Source organism: Aphis gossypii, chromosome 2 (genome assembly GCF_020184175.1).
Source record: "Aphis gossypii isolate Hap1 chromosome 2, ASM2018417v2, whole genome shotgun sequence".
In the NCBI taxonomy this organism is placed as follows: domain Eukaryota; kingdom Metazoa; phylum Arthropoda; class Insecta; order Hemiptera; family Aphididae; genus Aphis; species Aphis gossypii.
Window position 1 is genome coordinate 2,344,301 of NC_065531.1, and position 26,438 is coordinate 2,370,738.

Sequence of the window (26,438 nt, forward strand, 5' to 3'; positions counted from 1 at the left end):
TGTTTTTAGGAGTGAATTTTTTGAGAAGGGTTGTTAATATTTGTGGTGACTAAGCCCTAAATCATTCCTCCCGATTGGTGAATATATTACACTTCGCAAATATATGTATATGTTTTAATATGAATGACCTTATAATACTTGAAAACATTCCTCTTCTGGAGCGTTTTGTTTTTTGTAAATTCCAGCGACCTATAAGTCAGATAGAGGTTCATTATTGCTTTATCCATATTAATATATAGTCACAGATCGTTTGTTAAAACTATCCAACCGCCGTCGAGTACTTTAATATTATAATTAATTTAATTTTAATTTACCATACACTTTTTAAGTGATCGCAATGACTTGACAAATGATAGGTATGTTCATAAACGAAATAATTGTCTGAATATATTATCATCCGTCACTGGTGTAAGCGACAATTATTTATATCATTATACCTACTCGTCGTCGGCTATGTACCTATTATTATTATTATTGCATTTCTTATGTTCATCGACGAAGTAAAATTAAAATAACTTACCTACGTCAGCTTTGTCTGCTTCTGACTTATTGTCTAAGTCGTTGACAAATGCAGAACATATCTTTTGCGCACATCCCTCATCGTTAGATTCAGGCCTTTATGTAAATAATTCAAGTCTTGCCCACAATTACCGGCCTCTCTCTACCCATTTACGCATAGAAGTTCTAAAATAATGTACCTATTAGTTGATTTGTACATACGTACTTGTAATTCGTATAACGAATAATAATGCACCTTGTGGCGCGACCATCAGTTATAGACAACTGAAAAGTGAAAACTATTACCTATGAAATTTAAAATACGTGTAAAAAAGAATAATAAATTATTTTAATGATTTCCATAATGGTCGTTGACTCTAAAACATACAAAGACCGAAATAATAAGTAGGAAATGATATTATCAGCAAATAGTTAGCTTATAATATAATAAAACTATATGTTTTTACGCAATACCCCAACGATGTTTTGCGATCGACTTTTATAGCTGAAAAATAAAATTGAACGACCAATAATAAATAATGCACAAACACTTTTGATTTCATTTTTTTTATTAACTAGAATCGTTTATTAATGAAACAATGTAAAAAAAAAAAAAAGTTCACATGATATTGCTCATTATTATTTATTATTGCCAAGAGAACATAATATTATGTCGTTGTTATTATTATCATAATTACAATATACATATTAGACTTTCGTACAATATGATATTATTATTACCTATCGTACACACATTGTGATACAATATTACAAACGATTTATTATTTAATTATATAGCGATCATTTCCTGTAAACGAGACTGAAACTTCCACGTGTAAATATAATATAATAACAATGTTACGGATATATCTAAGCACTTAAAAAAAAAAAAAAAAAAGAATGTTTGTTTTACAATACAATTATATAATACAAATACATACGTAATACTATTCTGAAGCGCATGGCGTCAGCTTAAAACTTACAAACAAAATATTATTTTTGTATATAAATATACTTGTATATTCCAAAACATGTCACGGATAATTATAATTATTATTTTTTGTTTCAAAAGTTTGGTCGTTTTGATTTTAAAATCAATTTCTCTTGCGATAGGTGATATTATTAAATATTATATTTTAGTGACAAAATGAATAGGATATATTTTATCACCAGTAACATAAGCCGTAATTCTATCACAACTGAATTCAATTAAAAAAAAAAAAAAAAAAACAGGAATGTGTGAGCTTTTATCGATGATTACCACGAGATCAATTTTTTACAAGTTTAGCGTTTACGTTTTTTTATTTACTCTAGCCAATCTAGAGATCTATTAATAAATCGATATGGGTTATAATTGTTAAATGAGTATGTATATGTATTATATAATATAATATGATTTTATTATTATTATTATTCTTATTTTTTTATTTTTTTTTTTTATACAAGCGATATAATAATAAATAATCAATATAAAAAAAAATAAAAACATTGAAAAACTACGGTAATAATAAATTACAAGAATAAACACGTACAAAATAAGGAATAAAAAAAAAAAAAACACTTAAAACAAACATAAAATTAGAATGGAAGGTTAGGTTAGGTTGATATCTAACATTATCATAAAATAGTAATACTTATACGTGACGCATGTGCGTCATAGTCATATTTATTATTATAGATTAATTAAAGATATTGGATGTAAATGACTAGATATTAAGGACTAGACGAGTATATGACTAGATTTTTAGGACGCGAGAGAAATTTTATTTGAGTAATACTAAAGACCGTAACAGACTTTATAATATTATATTATATATACAACATACTAAAAAGCCTGCGCGAATAATATATTATCTTAAAAATAATTTTTAAAAATTTCGGCACTGTATGGGTTTTAACGATTCTAATGTATTACAGCATAATATTACGGATAATTGTGTAATATTTTATACGAGTGGTACTGAAGGCTGCCGTTTAAAGTCCTGCCATCACACGGGTTGTCTGGTTATAACGGAAATACATGTTTAAACTACGGTTATATAGACAATTCAAGAGATTGCTGCAAAAACAAGATGAAATTAAAACTTTTAGGAATAACGAAAAATATGTTTATGATTATTTAATTCTATAAAAGATACTGGAAATAAACATTATATGGAACCTGTTGGTTCGTCAACTGTTTTATTAAGATTTTATAAAAACGTAATGGACTTAAACCGTCATTCAAAGAACTTTCCTCGTAATCGTCATTATATGTTTTTAAATTATTAATTTAATTTCAAATGAAACAAATCTGTATTTTACATTAACCAAGTTGTAGAATACATGTATACATACAACTTATATTTACTAGTTAAAATGTATCACTACATTATGCAATAATAAAAAGAAAAGTATATAAAACTATACTTTTATACATAATGGATTAATCTGGTTGCTGCGCCAACTTGTTGAGTATTTTTTATTTAAAAAAGTGCATTTAAAAATTGATGAAAGTGTTAGATTTTTGCAGCAAACACTTATATTATTTATCTAGTACTCGTGAAATCGAGAGGATTAATAATGGTATTATGTTTTGCATGATATTACGGAGCTTGATACAAATAAATAATGTATTTTTATATTCTTTACATTAACTATGTTTTTACTTTATCAAGAAGTCTTGTATAAGTATAACTCATAAGTTATTCAGCGAAAAACATTCAGACAATCAGACGTCGGACGGACTTCATTTCGGCAAAAGGTGACAGCCCCATAGTAGGTAACAAGTTTTGATGACGCACGTCGGCGTTTCCGGTAAGGTTACACTCGACATAGGTCTCTCCTCTATAGGCGCACATTATATAATATAAATACCTACGGCGTACACCAAATTATTTACGTTCAGCTTGTACTTGGCCCCTGAGACATAAAAAAATCTAATAAAATAATAATATCATGACGAGCAGATTTCGCGTTCGCGATACCGAACCGACATTGGCGAATATTATAGCAATTAATATTGTTCTTATAGTATTTTACCATTGCGCTCTATCATAGTTAAGTTTTATCTGTTTTAATATCGCTTTATCGTCGTTTAAACGCTCATCAGTGAACCAAATACGCGCAGAAGTGGAGGGGAACATTCGTATCAGTACAATAATAAATAAATTATAAGTCGCTAAATACTATCGTAATATAAACTACGACCGTAATCGGCGGCACTATTGTCACAAACATATGTAATATTAATTACAAATACCTTTATGACTAAAGCGTGACTTAAAAACTAATGTATGTTAAAATAAAAATAAATCGGTAAAACCCGCTACAAAAAATTATGTTAAAAAAAATTCTAAAAAATGTCTAATTACAATAATAATAATATTAATGATGACGGTGGCGATGCGATAATAACCATCGCAATGAGGCTAGTCATATACGACGCGATTGCTCACGATACAATAATATGATAAATATTACAACTAAAACGGATGAACGTATTTTGTTCTCGTTCACAAATCAGTACGATATATTATCTCATAAGAATAATAATAATAGTAATAATATTATATCGTTGCGTTATATAAAACTAAATATTTAAAATTTTATTGAGCATTACAAATCGTGGTTATATAAATTGTTTATAATATAGTCTCATAGATCATGTTCCGAAACCCTATCTATTAGTAAAATGTTAAATAACATAATCAATAATGATGATAATGATGATGATGATAATAATAAGTTATTACCACATACACTGCGCAATGTAAAATTGGTATTTACGCGTCGCGCCTAATTCTATACTTTAATATATAAATGCATAATGATTAATATATTATTATTACAATACTATATTTATATACAGAGTATGATTAAAAACGATAAAGCAAATACAATGTATACACATAATATATGTATATTTGTGTACACGTATATGTAAATTGATATATATTAATATATACGTATTGTACAATAATAATATTACTATACAAATTAAACTACCAAGAATAAAATACTAAAAAATACGATTCATCTCTCTTTCTCTCTACATCTTACATTAATAATAACATTGTATGATAATATTGCCAAAGTTATAATAATAATATATAATTTATATTATTATTATTATAAGTCTCTCTATTTACGCCAACGCGTGGCGAGCACACCGTGCCGTACCTATAAAATATTGGAAGCTTCGTGTGTATGCTATTGCGCGCGTTTAATCCTAAAATACAAAATATAATGAAAACGCGGTAACTTAGAATACCTAATATTATATTATATAATATATAAAAACGTCTAATGATATACAAAAGTGTTACTAAACTGTCGATCGTCGTGGTACGGATGGTCGTCGGAAACGATTTTCTGAAATCTCAAGATGAACATATTGTTATAATGTTATAGCACGATGATATTCGGGGCAGAAGCGCATAAACTCGAAATCGGAAAGAATTTATCTGCCACCGACCCGAGATCAAAACGGCGGTATCAAAACATGGAATACCAGACCTATGACTTAAAATATGACAAAATATATTATAGGATGATAAGGAATATAATGATATTATATTACTTGTTTATTATTGTGCAGAATTAAATGCTGTAAAACAATAAGATGTGATTTGGCGCAATACAAATAATGCAAAATGTGTATGTGTTTGGATTTTCAAAAAGAACTGTTGAAAATAAATAATTTGAAGTAAAAAGTAGTTTTTTATAGCGTCTTTTGTTCCACGACCATCGTACAACGTAATGCGAACCCACTGACGGGAATTCAATTTCTAGACTAAAATAATAATAATAATAATTATGATAATAGAATATCGTCTTTGGAAACAATAACGTTGCGGCGGTTGCAGGTTTTCAACCTTCATTGGCCATATTCGATAACGAATATTTCGGCGTGCGATTAACGATTGGATCATTAATTCGGATGAGACGCTGATACTGTACCACGGAGCATAATAACAATTAGTCTGAATAGTCGGCCAAAGCCGTGCATTTCGTAAACGTCTTTTTAACGACGTTCCTCGTCTCCCGTCGTGTGATTTCGCTGAATGTTACACTTAAAAATAATACTGGCTCGAAATGATAACGTTAAAAAAGTCGTTTTTCACAAATTTTCAAAGTTTCATTTCGTGGTTTAAAATACTATTTTAATTAAAAATACACAACCGCGTATGGGAATAAATTCGATTGCTCCCGTAACGGCCACCTACAATTTTCAGATAACCATCTCAACAGCAGGAAAGGACGGACCTACCTAACAAACTATTATTCACTATAATCTATAAATATTAAGTTTATACTCAGCCTTTGGTTAAATTTAAAAATGGTAAAATGTATAATACGTTTTATCACTCTAAAATACACTATCGTAAAAGTTTATAAGTAATAAAAATTGTGCTAAATAAACGCGTTTTTTGTATTATTATTATTATTTTTTTTTTTTTTGAAACTTTAGTTTAAAAACCAAATTAAAATCAATTTCGATATAGCACGAAAATTATTCAAACCATCAGTTCAAATTTTAAAATACTTGTATAATCCAAAATCACAGCCTGCTAATATATTATTCAATCCTATTTTGTCGTGTTCAAAAAGTTTAATTTAATAAAGAAATATTTGTACATAATTTTTTTTAATTTTTTTTGTGAAATTAATACCTCCATCTATGGTATAATGATGATAACAATAATCTTGTATTTTTGCTATATTATATTATAGAAGTTTTATCGAAATACTACGACTTATCAAATATACTTTTACCACATGTGCGAGCATATTTTATAAAACGTCTCCGTTAGATTTAAATTTTCAACTATCGAGCAATACACAAAATATATTATTACGCCAAACGGTTTTTAAACATTCATCACGCGTATAATAATGTAAAGGTTTGTATAAAAAGTAAAACGAAAAAAACATGATATATTTTTATTACGTATGTTCACCTTGCAATATTTGAGCAAATATTTTTCTGAATATTATATAACAATATTATTGAATTGTTGTATAACATCCGCCCAATAGTCAAAATCCAAAAACGGCTCAAAAAGCTTAGTAATATTATTAAAAAAAAAAAAAAAAACGTCTATTAAAATCATATCGTTGTATTATTGATCGACCAGGATCATTATCGAACGGACATATCATAATTTATATAAATTTGATAATACGTAAAATATCGAAATCGACGTCGTCTAACCATAAAAATTGTCGTAGAAAAAAAAACCGTATAATAAACACACATACCACGACGAGGATCGCCAAATCATATAAAATGAATAATATGACGATGAAAAAAAAAATTTCTCTAAAAATATATAATGACAGCCTAATACTGCTTAATGTATACTACATTAATATTATTGCTCGTTTCAAAACACACTACCTTACCTATATTATTTATAGTATTATGATATAGGTGAATAGGTAAATAAACTTCGCGCGCTTAGAGGTACTGCTAGGCACAGGCTGTGGTGGTGATGATGATGATGATGATAATATTAATAATATTGCGTTATCTTAAAAACTAGGCGATAATACTGCTATCAGATATAATATATAATAAAAAATAAGTGAAACCTATCCTCATACATATATACCTATGTCCTTAATAATATTAATAAGTAGGGGTACCGATATCGATATATCAAAGACTAAATACAATATAATATATCGTATGATCGTACCACTATATAATTATTACAATAATAATAAAAATAATAATATAATTATTTTATAGTTGGTGTCACAGTTGTCTGTTCCGTGTCTTTCGATAAAAAAAAAAAAAAATCTTTAAAATGTTACTTCGAAGGCGGCTGCTGCTGCATTAGTCCGACAGTTGGGCGGCGTCGGCGGCCGTGGCGGCGGCGAACCGTATGACCGACGTCCGCCGGGGCGTCTGCTGCTGCGGCGCCGCTCGACGGCGTTATCCGTCCCGGGTGGCCGTGTCCCGGTCGTCTTGCTGCTGTGGCTGTTGCGGCGAAGACGGGGACGACGACGACGCCGACGACGACGACGAAGTGGCCGAGACGGCCGCCGCCGGGGCGCAGCCCGCCTCCAGGTGCTTGTTCAGGTACGACTTGAGCGCGAACGACTTGCGGCACCAGTGGCACGCGAAGTTCTTGTCGCCCGAGTGGGTCATCATGTGCGCGCGCAGGTTGGACCGGTCCGCGAACGCTTTGCCGCACTGCGCGCACGCGTAAGGCTTCTCTCCGGTGTGCGACCTAAGGTGGCCCTGCAACAGCCACGGCCTGCTGAACATCTTGCCGCACACGCCGCACGCGTGAGACAGCTTGTGAGTGAGCAAGTGCATGGCCAGTGCTGGCATGCTGACGTAAGCCTTTCCGCAAGCGTTGCACCGCTTGGCAGACTGCGAGTCCAGGCTCCGGTGCGTTTGCTTGTGTCGGGACAGGTTCGACGAAGTGGCGTAGTGCTTGCCGCAATCAGTGCAAGTGTAACGGGCTGTGGACAGATAAAAACGGGCAGTATAGAAGTCAGTAAGTTAGTTATTTATTGTGACAAGTATAATATTATATAATACTATACGACAGATCGTTTACCGGGCAACCCCTAGTTTTTCGTAATAGGTTAAGTTTTAATTATAATTTTTGTTCAAATCCAGAGATTCGCTAGTTTTAAATACGCTCAAAGGCTACATTATCAAATCATCGACATTGTGTGTGTGTGTGTAGTATAAAATAAGTGTACGATACAGAATCTTGTTTATTCTTTTTCAATTGAGAACGCTATTTGCTAATTCGACTTTTGAACACGTTTTTTTTTTCAGATATTAAAATGATCGTATCAAGGAAAACGGTAAGGAAAAATATTTAATAAGGGATAATATATTTATTATGTTTGCTTTTATAAATGTTTTTTGTTCATAAATTATTGATAAATATATTTGTATAAATTAATAAAATTATTTTCAATTTCCCACAGTGATTCTAAAAACAGGACGTATAACATGTGGATATCTATTTCGGTTTGGTGTAAAATAGACCAATTTTTTCCTTGGTTTTTGTAAGGGCGAAAAAACAATGGGTTTAAGTCTACTGATTCACGCGAATGCAAAAATTCAACGATAAATTATACCTACGCTTGAGTCAGGCATCTCCCACCCACCATCGCTTGCAGCGTATAACAGACACAGAGCTCATAATCGGATGATATTTTTTCGCATAAATAATAATGAGAGTAAACATTTTTAAAACCATGGAGAATATTGTATACTACCAGAGAAAATTAATGTGGTGGAAAAATAAAAAAAAAAAGTCGCAGGGGAAATTATTAACATAATAATATATTATATTATGTGCACCACAGACAAGCGAAATAGAGAGCTTGGGACTTGGAGTAGCAGAACGGATTGGAAACTAAGTGGAAAAAAAAACAATTGATACGGTGAGGATCTTTAAATAAAATATAATAATATATATTATAATGTGAAGTAAAACGACGAGTAAAAAAGCCCTCAAAGAGTCTCATGTCAAAAGAAATACGCGTAACCATGTTGTAAATCTTAACGCCCTAGGTATAATTTCAAGGCAAATACGATTAAAGAACTCCGTGGCCAAATAGTGGTAGTGGATTCGACACCGAGTTGAACCGGAAGTATAAGGTGTTACTTAAAAAAATAACGATTGTAGTTTAAACGATTTATCATTTATTATTATTTCGGTATGGCTCGCGGTAAAATTGACGACTACGGATAGTGTGCGTGTTTTACGCCCAATATTTATTATTATAATTATAGTCCAACCGACTATAATACTCTATAGGTAGAAGGATTATTATTATTACAAAACGTTCATGAACCGAAACGTTCTCATTTTATCCGTTTGCCTCCACCCGAAACATTTAAAATTCGTAATAACAACTTGTACAAATAATAAACAGTTAGTAAGGTAAAAATATTCGTGTACCTCTCAGTTATAATGACGTTAATGCAGTATTTAAAATATTTGTTTTTTTAGTTAATTTTATATCAACTCGATAGTATGGAATGAAATATACTATACGTTTTAAATGTATTTATTAATTTCTCAAAGCAAACCAAAAATTGACTATTTTAAATAATTTTTTTTTAAACCTTTAAAAAATCCGAACATATTTTTTTGAAATTTATAATTTGTTTTTACGATATTAAAATACTCGGATTACTTTCAGTCATAATACTAAAATAATAATTACGTGGCGTGTCTGATCGGAGATTGAATCGATTACGACGGACGTCCGTGCAGTGACCAAGGGCAATAAATAGTAACTACACTAAAATCACCGGGGAAAAACTCAATATTATTAATATTATTATATCCCGTGATAGGAAATGAAATTATCGAGTTTCCGAAATGTTCGTGACCATTCTATATATGTTTGTGTATTGTCATTTTTTCCAACTTATACATTTAAAAAACTATTTTGATAATAATAATTATAACTATAGTGGTATAATAACGAATAGTAATTTTAACAGTTATCTTTGTATGATGTAATTACTTTATATTATCAGAATACATTTGGTAATTTGATTAGCAGAAAGCGTAAAAATAGATCGGAAGAGATGATTTCAGATTATTTTATGTACCTACATAAACTTAGTAGTAAAACATTGTGATTAATAGATAAATATTAATAAATTTTTATGATTCAGTTATCTTTTTAATAAAATATATTTAAATCATCTCTGCAATGGTCTATGTTCCCATCGAACCAGTTGCGTTAGAGTCTATCAATAGAGTGCAATTTAACTTAAAAATTGTAAATTGTAAATAAGAATTTCATTTTTGAATCACTCAGTACTCGTAATGTTTACAGTTTGAACAAAAAATTAAAATGGGAATTCATCGATTCGATCACCAAATTTGAATAACATTACTGTATCAAATACGTGGAATACGTTGTTTTCAATTACAGGAGTTGAAATGGCATACAGTTAGTGTTTGCTAGTCAGATGAATATTTTAATACTCTCTATCTCTATCTGTCTAGACCACAACGTGCCTTTCCCAACAAATCAAACGGTGAAAGGCCATCAGTTTGTTTTAGATATTTATCTATTGACGGTTTGTTTTCGGATCAGAGATGCTCATTTGTGGCCCAAATTCAAATAAATATATTGCATTCCCTGCAGATATAAGTATCCCAATTGCTCTCTAATACACCTTGGTTCATAAAATAATATTTATAATGACGAGTATTTAATTTATTTAAAACATAATTTTAAGATATTAAATATTATTATGTCTTAGAAAATAATCATGATAATAATAATAATACAGTCAACTTTGAGTGTATAATAATTATAATTTAATAATCTATAATTTTTTGAAGTTAAAATAAGTATTTTAATGGAATAAAATAATAATATATAAGTATAAGATGTTCAATACATTCACTCACTCGTCAACGCTCAAACCAAACTACTGGATCTAGTAACATAGAGAAGAAATAAGAAATACTTTTTAAAAAATTCGTATTTTAAACATGAGCTTACACGGAAAATTTGTTACGGTAATGTTATATTTTGTATAAATACCTAGTTTCCGTTAGTTACAGGAAATATAATAATAAATTATAGTGATAACGTAGAGCTTTCAAAAGTGACTCTTAACTATTAAAAAAAAAATCCTTTGTATTATTATTATTATTTTTTTTTAAATGTATCTTGTGTCTCACAAATGAATAATATTAAAACATATTATGGTTTATAAATGCACATATTAAATATAATAATATCGTATTAAACACACACATTTAATTGTCACGTTCAACGCCATGATAAATAATTAACAAATACATCATTAGCGGATGATCCTTATTCAAATCTATAGTTTACGAAAGATTTTTATAAAATAAATATTACAATTTATATTCAGCGCGATCTGATACATTTCTATCAACATATTATTTTTCAATTTCCAACTCATAAATGTAATTGTATATTACAAATTTGTAAAATTGTTCCAAGTACTTAATTCTCTAGATATTTATTATATTCAGTTATAATATCTATCAAAAACTCAGTATTTTCTACCTATACTGTATACATAGGGAATTGCAATAATCGGGATGTGAAAATGAATAGAGGCCACCGAAATCGGGCGATCTCTCCGTCTGGTTTTTACATTACGGTTTCCTGAATTTCGTCCTGAGAGATTCTTGTTGAACGAGAACCGTCCGTACCTTTATATACGTGTTGTACATATTATTATATTATAATATTATTGTATATAAATGTGTATAGTATGTACCCAAAACATGCATGTCATATGCGATGTGCGCATAATGATATGCGGGTAAAAAAAATCGATAGCCCGCTGCGGTAATACAACGGACATCGCGACGACTACGGTTTTAGCGGTGTTGCGCGCTAAAAACGTCTCAGGGCCGCGCCCGGCTGCCACGGCGTGTATATTTCTACGGGAAACGATATTAACGGTATAATACACGCGGGTAAGGTCGCAAAGTTCGTTTACGAAAAACGAAAACAAACTCGGTTGTTTTTTTTTTATTGGGAAACTTTTAATCGCGCGCGAAATGCGAGAATATCGTTTCGAAACGCGCGGTCGCTTGTTTTCGACACGGGAATGGAATTATGTTATACAATTGGTATTACGTATTAAGTTTCACGACATTTCCGATAATAGTCCAAAGGCGTGGGCATTGACTGAGTCTAGTTAAAAATTCAAACCCGAGTCAAAAAGTTAAACGTTTCGACTTTTGAACTTAACGGGTTAATCGATATTGTAATAATTTTCTTAATAAATTAAAAAGTTTAAACGTCCACTTTACATGACTAAGTTTTTTCCCGGTTAATTCAAAAATTAACATTTAGAGTTAAAACCATCTTATACGTCATACGCTCATACTATTTACGGCATATGTATAAGAACTAAATTAGTTAGTTAGTTTTGTTTTATGTCCTATCACTCTGCCTACACGCTGCTTTTAAGTAAAAATAAACAATTAAAATATATTTCTTGCTGTTGTTTAACTTAATACAAACGTATAATTTTTTAAACTTACTACATTTTCTAAATAATATTCTAGTATGCGATATTCTTAATAATAAAATACAAGTTGTTAAACTATATTTAAAAACATTTTATGTTCCTCAAACATTATATGCACGTGACGATCTTGAAAATGATAATTTTTTAACCGAGTTTATTTAATAATTTTATTCATATTAACTTAAATAAATTATTTCTTAACTTCTAATTTAAAATTTGACGTTCTTAACGGTAACTTAGCTTAGATAACTATTTTGAGATAGTTTCATGATTAATTCACACACATTTGGATAATACACACACAATATACGTTTATATGATTTTAAAAGTATCTACTATAAGTATAGGTCCTAGGCATAAATAAAAATGTAAAGTTCATCTCTGATTGGTATCTAACACCTTTAATCGATTTCTGATATAATAAGATGTTTTGGTTTTTATATTTTTAAAATCGATATGCATGCATCCTTTCTATAGTAAATTATGCGATATTCTTGGAAATTAAAATAGCATTTTTGCGTTTTCGCTCGCTCTGCGAAATTAATGAAAAAAAATCGTTGCGACATTCCGACGTTTAATGCCATCCACCATCCGATTCCTTATCAGTCACCCCGTTCGTATTATTATATTAATAAAATATTACATTCAAATATCGAATATCGTTCTTTTCTTATTCATTTCTATTCTTATTATTTCTTCGTAATACACTCCGTGCGTAGGCGAATTACACCGAAGCACCGCTTATGAAAATTTTTTCATACATATAATATATCGTATTTGTCGACGTTATACGTATATAATACCATAATAATATGAGTACAACTCAACGGCACGAGTGGGCCGACGGTTCACACCGGTGTGCTGAATTATTGAAATTTTGCCGAGACAGGTCAATTTAATATACATGAAACACGGCGACGGTAGCGAGCGGTTCAATTAATTATATCGCGAGAATATAACACGAGCTATCGTATATTATGATGTATATACATATATAATATTATAACGTACTCGGGTGCTGCTGGCGAAGAACGCAAATTATTCATGCACGGCGCCGACGAATTTCGAATGCTTTGATTAATAATGAAATAACTGAAACAGCGCACACACGCCTTTCCCGGTTACGACTGTTTTGTACCGTGCACGGTAATAATACCTAATACAAATGTGATGTGTTCGAGTCGGCAGTTCAACAAGTATTGTACGAAATAATGTACGACATCACATCTCATGCGAATATCATTATTATATTAATCATCTTTACTTTGCGGTGTACGAATATATACAATTGATAGTTATAATTGTTATTATAACTACAACGACGATTACATATTAAAAAATCACGATTTATAGTTAATTACGTGCATTTTTATGAATATTTAAACCAAAAAAGTAGGCCTTTTTTTGCTAGTTTTTTTTCTGACATTGAATACCATAAGGCTCTTTAATTTAGTTTTTTGGACAGATTTTTTGAACAATATAAGTGATGCTTAAATTTTCCAGAAATTGACGGGAATTAAATAATAATATACAATTTTAACAATACAAATCAGTAATTATTTCAACCCATTAGCATACGAATTTGAGTTAAATAGTTCCAAATTTTTTGTGACGTGTACCACTTGTCACAGTCACAAAACAATAAGTAATCGTCGATGAGGAAACTGACAACAAATTGGCTAAGAATTAATATTCTGCAATAATTTTCCTCAAATTTGGTTATTCTCAATATTGAAAAATATGTACCGCAATTTAGTAAACAATGATGGTGGAATAAATTAATTTAAACGTATAATTTAAAGTAAAAATATTAATTGTATTGAAACAAGTATATTTAAATTACATTTTCAATACAATTATATAGGTATTCAACGAATTCAAACTATTCTATATGGTTATTTGCATATATTATATTCATTATATTTTTTTCATGAAATTTCCTGAAATCAACTATGACATTATTTTATTTCCAGATTAAGTATTTTAGTATATTCATATAATACGATTTCATTGAAATATTTAATAAAATAAAAAAAGTAAAACCCTGTGATATAATATTAGTTATTGTAACTCGGACGCTCAGGAAAAAAAAATCTCAAATGTGATTTAGTAATTATGGTTTATCGGCTGTACGTAATATACTCGGATATCAGATGTATCAGTATAATTGTTTGGAAATGTAAATTCGGAGCATCTAATACTATAAATATACAATAATTAATATTAGTATTCTAACATTGTAAGCATACCCATATAAAAGCAAGTATGATTAATACTGTATTTTATTATTAATTTTCCACTTCATATCATAATATTATTATTTGATATAACTTTTTTTTTTCTACGAATTTATCGATTATTTAAATTATAGACATTTTGACAATTTCATGACGTCAGTAGTGGTGTATAAATAAGGTGTTTTATTTATATAATATGTTACATTTATATTATAGCCATATCAGAGTATATAAAAAAACATTAAAGTAGAGCTTTGCAGCTGAATACAGTTCAGGTGTTCAAATGCCGTAATATATAATTTGAACAAACGTTTGGGTGCTTATAACTGTTATAATCTAGGTTAATACGGATTAATACCAGTGTTTAATAGTTAGGTTAAATCCTAAAAAAATTAAGAGTAATCAGAAAGGTGTCATAAATATATAGTTACTACGAGAGAAATATTTTTTAGATATTATCTAAATAATCTAGCTCTTCAATATGTAAAAAATATTTTCATTTAACCTATCCAATACAAATGTTCGTAATAATTAATTATTTAAGTTTAATTTAGTTTTTAGTTGTCAACCGTAATGACTTATTCGGGTTAATTCTGGTATTTGATTTTTTACGGGGTTTTATAAGTGTTACGGATTCGAGTTAACTCGGTCACAAAATATATTCCTTCATTAAATTCGTGTTATTTATGAATACTAATACCTAAATCATAAATTAATTGAAGTCTCAATTTTGACAATATTATTGAACACTGACCTTTGTTTCCGGAGTTGCATCCGACTACGACCTGGGTGGTTGTCGTGGTGGTAGTAGTGGAGGTCGACCGACGGTGTTCCGCGGTTGTCGTCTTGCTGGTCTTGACGTTTAAGTCTCTTGACAACAACGGATCATACGACCCTCCGTCACTCCTCTCGATAACGTAATCGATCAGGCTGTATACGGTGGTGGTAGCCGTAGCCGTGGCCACCACGACGGCCGAGGCGTTGGAAGTGCCACTTCCTGTGTCTGCTGGTATGTTTTCAGCGTCCGACGAGTACTCTGAAGCGGGTGGTGTAAGAGGCGCTGCCGAGACACCCGCGGACACGTACACGAATTGCGGTGACGCTGGGCACCCATCATTCGCTCCCGGGCCAAGAGGTGTCTCGGGTGGCGTGGGTGCGGCGATGGTCACAGTACTCGGTGGTGGCAGTGGTGGCAAAGATCTAAGCAAATAGGTAAAAAACCAAAACGATTAACTATATAATACGTATTACGAAGAAGCAGTGTAGATAAGTTATCGCAGTATTGTAGTGAAAAATAACTGGAATATTATGATACTCTCAAAAATATTCTAGGTGCTATCGCTATCTAGGCGGAACCGGACACGATTAGAATCAAAACAAAATAACTGATCAAGTTGCTTTGAACTTATGCTTAGCTTAGCCGTATATTAATATTTGTGTAATTGTATGAACTTTCGAGCCTATCTAATAAAACCAGGAAAAACTTTCAAAATTGATTCATTTCATTTGGTGAATCATCTTGTATGATAATATTCGGTTAATATAAATCTTATAACATATCACTTTATTAATATCAAAAAAAAACACACTTAACATCTCACATACCACTATAGATCCAGTAAGAAATTACATCTACTCCACGATATCGTATCTAATATTATAATAAAAAAATCCAGATTATTCGGATTACACAAGCGATCATTTTATCATTATTATTATACTATACCTATATAATTTTGCATTCGATATTCAAGATTATGCTTTAATTTAATTTTTTATTTTTCCAGTCGTTTTCGAGTTCGAGGAAATTCGTTACACCGTATTCGTGATATCATTATATCTACTGAAATAAATCCCCTTAGTTTATTCAAAACGTAATTCCAGCCATTTCATAATGGTATATATTATTTTCTCCAACAATTTTCCAAGAAGTATCACAGACGTTTTTTTCCGCATGGATCATTACGACGTTTATATTATTATGGTATATTATAAAACAAATTATATATTATTACTACTATGAAAGCGAATCAGAACACATATATACCTTAAAACCTACCAAATTCTTGTATTTATATATTTTTTTTTTTACAAATTATTGATACTCATAATATTAAAATACCGAATTAACCAATATAATAATGTATACTATTTTTAAATATTATTATTTATATGTAAATTATAGTCAAAACGTACACGCCTGTATTATATAATATGTTCATTTTTGCGCATACATTGAGTTATAAATAATAAATGATACAATGATGTTATAACTTTTATCATAATTATTGATTTTAAAATATAATTATAAAATGTATATTGTTAATAATAAATAATAATATACATATTATATTTTATGAACAATTGTTTTAAATAGTCGATTATATTTTTCATCTATTTCTGTTAAGTATAACATTGGCATACAGTATGTATAAAATATTTTAAATGTAGACTAGATGACTAGATGATTGATTTTGGATCATAAGCTCCTTTAGAGAAATTAAAAAATATTACCAGAATATTATTGTACGAAACCCATTACATAGATGTTATTATATCCACTCCGTACGCGTTTTACCTAATACGTGTATTCTTTTTTTTTTTTTAATACTTTTACGGTTAGTTTTCGTTCAACAACGGACACTGTTTTCATTCTATTATCGCTTCGGGACGATTAAAAAGAAACACATCTATCTTTGTAAAAGTTTCAAAGTTACCACAATAGAGAGTAAGTTTTACACGAAAGAATATGAAACCGACTGGAGTGGATAGTATTATTGTCACAAATTTTTGTGGGTATGGTGAAATTCGTGTCGAAACGAAACTTTTTAACTGAGTTATTTCGATTTCAAAGAACCCCCTCGTCGAGCCTCGTAAAATTCCCGCTTGCACAATAATAATAATAATTTCAAAGGATTGTTTTAATTTCAAAAGTTATTGGCCTCTACGGATTAAATTCTATGCGTTTTTTTTTTTTTAAGACTACTTTTAACCTATTATATTTATTTTTCGGTAAATTATTATAATCCAACATTCAAATATTATCATTACAATGTCGAATCTGCATTTATAATAATACTAAAAATCCTATTGATTTGAAACGTATCAATAAATAATCATTCGTCTGATAGTTCTTGTGGGTGTGTCAGTGTTTTTTTAACGGGAAAACTTTGTTAACGAGATTTGCGTCCCGAAAGCAATAATAATAATATATTACAATTAAATGCAACCTAAGGTCTAACAATTGCGGTGTAATGGTTTTCGATCATATAATTTCATAATACACATGTTATAGATATATTATTATTTATTATATTCACTGTCGAACGTTATTTTTACACAAATTCACAAAGTTCGAAGAAAAAAATACAGAAAAAGGGGTTAATGGTAAAATTAACCACATCATTTTGATATACACTCACATATAGCGATTTTTGTGCACATATTCTAATTATCAATTAATTATTGATTTTTAATGTTATTCGGTGATAAGTTAGGTTAGGTTTAATATTTATATTTTTATAATTAAACTGTAACTCTCACATTATTTTTAAATATTATTCAGAAAAAATATTTTATGAAGATTATATTAAGAAGAGATTTTTACCTGGAGAGTTCGAGTAAGTCGTGAGCGGCTTCAGTTTCTTCTTTGCTTCGCTCCTTGAATAAGTTTTGTTTTTGATCCAGCTCATAACAATACTTCAAATAATCTGAAAATATTAAAACGATTACTATCGTACATACTCGAACGCTAATATGTAAATTAAAATGTGTATGTGCACGAGAATTAATTTAAATAAAGACAACGGATTTACAGTATTGTGGTTATCGATCACAGTCAGTCTACCCTATCCTTTAACTACAGATTTGTTGTTAAAGATATTTTTAAAATCATCTTTACTTGTATGTCTAAAGAGATAAGAACTCATTTTAATAAATAATTATGGTGCTCAAAGTAAATAAAAATAACATTCAACATCGAGTATAATACATTGTAAATTACTTTATGTATATAATAATATACTGAAGCATGTCCATAGGCAAAAACTGTTGTGCCAAACACTGCGACGACTTTTTGACTTTATCTCGGATGAGGCAATAATCGTAAATTATCATTTTTTTCGTATTTGTGAACTTTACTTAACATTTCCCAGTTTTTTCTTTACTTTCTTCGAAAACATGAACGTTCGTTACACCACTTTTGACCCGTCATTGCTGTCGACTACTGATTGTACGATAATGTGTTATTTTAAACGAAAAACCCTCTAAAATATCAACACATATTTTTGTTTTATAACAATGTTATTCTTTGAATGTTAATGAGATGCTCGTATCCATACAACTACATGTATTTTTTTTATAAATATAAACACTTCGTATTCCGCTTGGGTTCAACTGCAGTGTATTATATTTAAGTATACAATATATAATAATATAAAAATAACCCACGAGTAAACGTTATTATTTAATTTAAATGTTTAGATATAAAATAAATATCTTCAAGTTTACGCTTAGAATTTAAAGATACCACATTTTTAAGTATTGTTTGGTATTTGGTTTAATCAAGCAAGTGTTAATTGTAGTTTTGCTATATTTTATAGCCAATAAAATAGCGTAAATACTGTCTCTTAAACATACTTGACCGACTTAATTTGACCTATTTGTGAAAGGTTACATAAAAGTGGAAAATATTTAAATGTTAGTCTTAATGAGAGAGACATATATATTTTGAGAAGACGCTTATCTTTGAGTTCACTTGTGTTTGTAATACTAAAAATAATCATTTCTTAAGACTCTTGAGCAATTATGCTCAATATAAAAGGAAAACAGAGATTAAGTTAAGCGAAAATATAACCCCAAAATGTCCAACATTGTGACAAGGTTATCACCAAAAATGTAGTGCTGATATTTTAGTGTTTTTAATAGAACAATGAAACGTGGTGTATAAGCTTCAACTCGGTTAATTTACGGTCCAATTTTCAATCCACATTATTTTGTTACAAAAATAAAAAAAGAGTTCAATTTCACAAAAACACGTGTACGATTAAAGAAAATTTTGACGAAATTTATTTTGAAATACTACCTCAGATCTATTATTCGAACACGCTGTACACACAATGTGAGTATGTATGCATTTATTGCATCATTTTGCCGAACGAGGGAATGGCACCGAATCTACTACCTCAAACTCCGCCATCACTACTACTGTTGCCGCCAACGCTGCCAAACGGACTTACGGACGTGACGAATTCGCGTGTTGATTCAGTGACAACCTGTAGCGACGGCGACCCCGCGTACAGGTTGCTTTCGACTGAGGCGTTGAGACCGACAGGTACATGGTTTTATATTATAATATTAATAATAGTAAGTTGTTTATGCAGCTCACAAAATACACAGCGATATCATCAGTAGGTATACTAACGATGACGTAATCATGATTTTAACTGAAATAACTGTAAATTTACCTTTGCCAAAATAAATAAATTATTATGCAACATTCGCTAGAAATTTTAAGTAATATTAACGGCATTAAATGCGTGTGAGATAATTTGGACCATCTAAACATGATGATAACTACTGACTTAAAAGTATATACCGTGTCATTGGAGGTTAAAATAATAATGATATAAAAATATGAATTCGGTCATCAGCACGATACGCAATGTGACAAATTTAATTTGACTAGGTCATCCGAACAGATTTTATAACTATATATTATCGTGACACCGTGCTTTAACTCAGTGTCCACCTGTTATCAATGTGAATAACGATTTTATAATATCTGAAGCTTTTAGACATAAAATTACATTACGTTTCCAACGAGATTTCCAATAGCGTATTTCATTTATATATTTCCATGTACGTGGTGTCGTGCCTGGCGAAAAAACTACATTCATTCTTTCCTTACCGAACATTACACACACACATATACAGAACTAAACAAACGATTGGGTGTTGGGGGAAAACCAATTTCGTCGAGCCAACACTCACGCCACAACCCAAGACAAATGTGCAACTTTAAAATATCGTTGAAAGGTTAAACGGTGAAGAGCATCACATCTACACAGATGGTGTGAGTGGGTGCGTTTTCTGCTTCGAAATTAAAATGCCAGTACTGCAGCCGACTCGTTTGTCACAAGCAAAAGCCGTATTTCGACACACGACTACGGAGCTTCTACATGGTCTAAAGTCTAAACGAAACGTTATTTATAGATGTTCAAACTCATAGGTTAGGTAGGTTCGTTTTGTTTACATGTATTTGAGATCATCATAATCATCATCATTATTTTTCGTCAAGAAATCTTTAGAAACGACTGCTGAGCGACAACTTATTTATTATGGATATAATAATATTATATATACGATTTCAAATAAAAATAAAATATTTTAAGTAACCTATAATTTTGGATTATACTTTTATCTAATATAATGAAGAAATGGTTTTAATATAGTTTATCGATAAACGTATTATTATACTAAAATAATATAACATCATAGTATTAACAAAAAAAAAACTGCCCCACGACAGCTATGTACCTATTTTGCCTATTCAAGACGCCGGGCATAATAAAATGGTATACGTAAAATTATTGCTATAATAGTATAATACATAAACATGACATTGGGTGATGTATTTTATAATACAGGGATGGCCAAACTTTTTTTGGACATGATCTACTAAAAATATACTTCACCTTAGAGGATCGACTTCCATAGAATTTTATTTATTATTGAATAAATATAATTATTAGGCCACATATAGGGCACGTTACAATAAAAATAAATTCTAACATAATTGACTTTGAAATTGTCCACGATCGAGTGTTTGGCCGCCCCTGATATATTAGCTGGGTACTATATACAGAATCATGTAATCATAACATATTATATGAGTAGTACACCATAATTTTTTTCAAAACATGAATACAGAATCTGATGGTTTGTATCATTGTACGTATATCAGTCACCAATACGTTTCAGAACTATCTGTCAAGATATTAAAATATATCTAGTCGTGCACGTTAATACATATTATTATAACATTGGTTTGCATAATATGATTCCTTATTTTCATTTATACCAAATCATGTACTCATATTCAACTAAAATTTTAAAATCGGATAATTAATTCTATACCTTCCGATTAAAATATGTTTGTCCGATATTATAATACTGTCTTGCACATACGAATGTGTACTCAGGTTTTTGACTAACGGATGCTTTTTTTTTTGGTGACTCTTCTCTCCCTGGCTAAATTTAAATTATTGAAATATACATTTTATAGTTTTTATATGATACATAACACACACTTACGATACGATACACAATTTCATATTAAAACATATTTACTAATAGAAATAACATGGTAAATATACGTTTTTTAACAGTTATTTTAATTGCAAGAACTTATAGAAATTATTTTATATCCGACATTAAGTATTTTCATTGATACAACAATAATTAAAAAAATAATAATGAAATCAACCTAAGTTCTATAGTGAAATTATAAATATTGTATTTTCAACATAAAAATGTAAACAAATCTGATTTAAAAAATATATACAGCAGGATACAAGACAATTTCTAATGCGATAGAATAAAAATTAAATATAAATTAAATTTATCAATAGTATATAATATGTTAAGTACATATAAATATGTCCTCGTTACATAGATAATAAAAGCCAAGATAGGTGTTCCACTATGTATACAAAATTGAATATATATAAGTTATAATATTATAACTGAAATCTGATATAAATTTGATAATCGGATGAGTGATATTAGTCGTTTTTGTCAAAACTTAAATTAAGTAAAATCCTATATATTAATACTATAAAATATATTTTTGTAATTAAAATTACTATTACAAAATATTAAACTATATTTATATTATTATACCGTATTAATTTAACAGTAAATAATCATACCATTTTAGTTTTATTCATATATTATAAATTAAATTAGAATATTAAGTTATTATTTTATCATTTTTTATTAATGATGTAAACAAAATATGTTCATTTAATACGATTTTAAATTATTTTTTTCAAAATTATCATTACTATTTGAGTAAAATAATTATACTAATATAGTAATATCATAATTAAAAAATACTATCTAGGAATGAGTATAAAAAGATCCACCAGGTGAGAGGATATCTCCGCGCTTAATACCTCTCTAACGCGAAGGTCATTCGATTTTACCACTTGGTACTGTCTGAAAAGTTACTGTTAAAATATCCCGTGAGTATAACAGTTTGATAAAAACCATAAGCTATATCATGAAGGTGGATAGTCGACATTTTATATTCTACTTTTTTCCCGCCACTCGCGTACACGATTTTCGTTTTAACACGTTGCACACGCTACACGACTACAACAACGACCTCTAAACACGAAGAATCGCATATATATAAATGCATTATATATGTATATATGTATTTATATATGTGTACATTTATAGTGTAGTCTGTTCAAGCGAAAACCGATTGACACGGCACTGGTGAGTCGGATGGTGAAAGAGAGCGGTAGGTAGAAACAGAGAGAGAATGAAAATCTCGCTCGACAAGCGGGCTCGTTACCGCGACGGAGCGTACGCGAATAAAAGTGGTCTTGATTGAGTGGTGCCGCCGTCGACTTAAACGAACCGTGTTAAAAAGTTTACGGTCGTGGAGGTATAGGGGTTACCGTGTCTGGTGGTGGTTGAGGGATGGTAAGAGAACGTAGATGTGTAGGAGAGTGTAAGAGCTAACGGATTCGGAGGGGTAGAGTAAAAATGTTATACGTGGTTTGTTTATATTAAATTATTATTATTATTTAAAAGTGTATAAAGTACTTTGCGCCACTGCTAATATAAAAATAAAGGCATCTGGATTAAAATATTTATATAAATAAAATTATAGTGGTTAATATTAAAGTAGAATCTATGTCACAGAAAAACAACCAAAAAAAGTATGATAATATGACATTTAAATTTAAAAAATATCTCGATTCACGAGCCATATGGATATTGTCGTCATTATTATATTAGTGAAAAAAATAATGATCTATTATTTTGTATTTTTACATGATAAAAATATTCAAACCTAATGAAACGCAAGACTGGAAAGCCCCTGTACACAGTACGCATCAAGAGATTTTAACTCAACAGAAACAAAAATACTGCAGCTTTTCGTGAAAATTATACGTAGGTACACACAATGTTCACAAAGCATTTTAATTCCCATATTTTTCCTTTAGTAATGAATTTAATCAAATTATGATTTTAAACTTTGAACTAGTATATTATTTAAATACTATTTTCAGAATCATACAGTTTTAATATTCTTCTAAGGTGATGCAAACTTTTTATTCTCTTAAAGAAAATTATCCTTTTTTCATTATAAATTCTTAATCAGAAGACTCTTTTGATGATATGTTGACGTTTATAGATCGAAGTTCAATCGAGCGGTTTTTTAGTTATTTTATTTTATTCATAAAGAATAATATAGGTTTATGATAATGGGTTTGAAAGAAATGAAGCTATAATGATTTGAAATCTTGAATAATCGATATTAATTTAACTTCGTTTCATAGTATTCTGTATAAATATCCCAGTATAACAAATACAATATTTAATTCAACATCTGTTTTATTAAAATTATCAAAAGTTTTAAGGATTATCATTTTTGTTAGGTGATATTTTATATTTATTTGTACATTATATTTTTTTTTACTTATAACGTAGAAACAATTTAATTGCATTTTAACTCAGAAGAATAAAAAAAACCTCTACTGAAACTCTAATACTAGTATAGGTTTTAAATATATTGTATCAATTTAGGACATTAGGTCTTAAGTGGTATGGTACATTTTTAAATCGATAAAAACAATTCAAAAAAAAAAAAAAATGTAAAAAAAATATTTGGTAAATCTATGTTATAACGATGACGACCAGTCCTTAAAAGCTTAATTCAACTGAACCCCAAAACTATTATACGCACTATATAGTTTTATCATTTTTGACCGTTCAAAGTTAAATAAAAGGCCAAACCGATGGTAAATGGCTATGGTACAGGTTAAATATATCGTTTGCTCGTCATCAGTAATTAGTGTTGATTTAGCGTATACTATTTGTACCAACCAACAAATATAATATCATACAAGTCCATAATATTATAATTGTGTACTTGACATAATTCTATACACCTACCACTTACTACTCTCAATGTCATAATATTTTGAGTGTATTTATTATAGCTTGCATTCCTTCTGGGATACTATATATTTTTACGCGTCCACCGAATCGCACCGTTGAACCACTAGGATTGAAAACAGAAAATAATATAATGAATGCAAGTAAGCTATATTCTGGAGTGAACATCAATAGAAGAAGATATATAATCTTCTTAGAAATAATTCACAAGCCAGACAAGAAATAAATGTATATAAGACGGTGTATCACGTGGCATGCGTCCACGTGCGTATCTACCCGATAACGGCATTATGGATAAATACCGGATTATCGTGTAAATCGCAACTTTTTACTGTGTTTACTAAATCCTATGGAAAAAGTTATAAATCTGAATCAAGTGAAGTAGATTAATTCAACCAAAGCTTTATTTTTACTCCGTTTTGTAGTTTTCTCTTTAAATGAATATTTAAAATTGTACGTCTTCAGAATTAAATTTTTTCGTTTTATTTCAGTCGTTGTAATATAATTTTTGTATTATGTATAATAATTAAACATAATACAAACATTATATTAACAACAATAATTATTATTGTTTATATTTTTTTATCGATATTGTTGTTGTTAAATAAAAACAATGTAACAAAGATACTGAAGCTTCAGATATATTATTTGTATACAAAAATTAAATATAATATTATCCATAATAATTCTGAATATTATGGTAAAAGGCAAATTGTAACTGCAGGGGAATACAAACTTAGAAATGTGCTTTCCAGTAAATATTGATATAATGTTGAAAATTAAATCAAATTCACTATATGTATACTTAATATACAAACACAAATATTAAGATAAAAATAACTAGTAATAAACAAATAATTTCTTATGTATACATTTAAAATATTGTTATTTTATAATTATTCCTAATATCAACACAAACAATGAGACTGTTTACATTTTGGCATTTAAATTTTACGCTTTTCATCTCTCTTCTGATTAAAACCTGATTTTTGGTCATATAATATAACCATTATCCGCTAAAAGTAGTCATAAAAGTTTTTTTGTCCAACACATTTAGTTTATCAACCGGATCTAGTCGTATACCTAACTTACCACGAACAACGGTTCCATCGCGTTTACATGTCCGTAACGAACGGATATAATATTATTACTTTAAAATAAAAGTTCTAAAAAAGTTCCTAAAAGATTTCAGTACTGAAATCAGTATAAAAATAATTTCCCTTCAAGAGCAACTTGTTAAATACGTATACTTTATGTCAGTTAAATTTTCTCAGAATATTTCAACTTGGTGGTTAAAAGCCGTATATTATCGTTTTTTCTTTTAAATTATAATCTTAACAAGAAGACTCAACTAATGTTCATTAAAAATGTAATATTTATTTATTTTTTTAAAAAGACTATTAACGATACATACAAGTACCTGTAATTTATTTTTCTACAAAAATATGCACTCAAAACGTTATCAAAATGTTTAATGCCCATGACATTTTTATCTT

General features: G+C 29.6%; 1 protein-coding gene across 1 annotated transcript in view; it reads right to left on the reverse strand.

Moving 5' to 3' along the window:
• Nucleotides 1-1,125: 1,125 nt before the first annotated feature.
• Nucleotides 1,126-26,438, reverse strand: part of LOC114123722 (transcriptional repressor scratch 2-like) — a 49,948-nt gene continuing 24,635 nt past the window's right edge. Inside the window, exons 3-5 of the mRNA XM_027986787.2 lie at nt 18,353-18,455; nt 15,500-15,945; nt 1,126-7,956 (exon numbers count right to left, since the gene is read on the reverse strand). Coding sequence (XP_027842588.1) covers nt 7,421-7,956; nt 15,500-15,945; nt 18,353-18,455 — 1,085 coding nt within the window. The 3' untranslated portion in view covers nt 1,126-7,420. The remainder of the gene's footprint in view (nt 7,957-15,499; nt 15,946-18,352; nt 18,456-26,438) is intronic.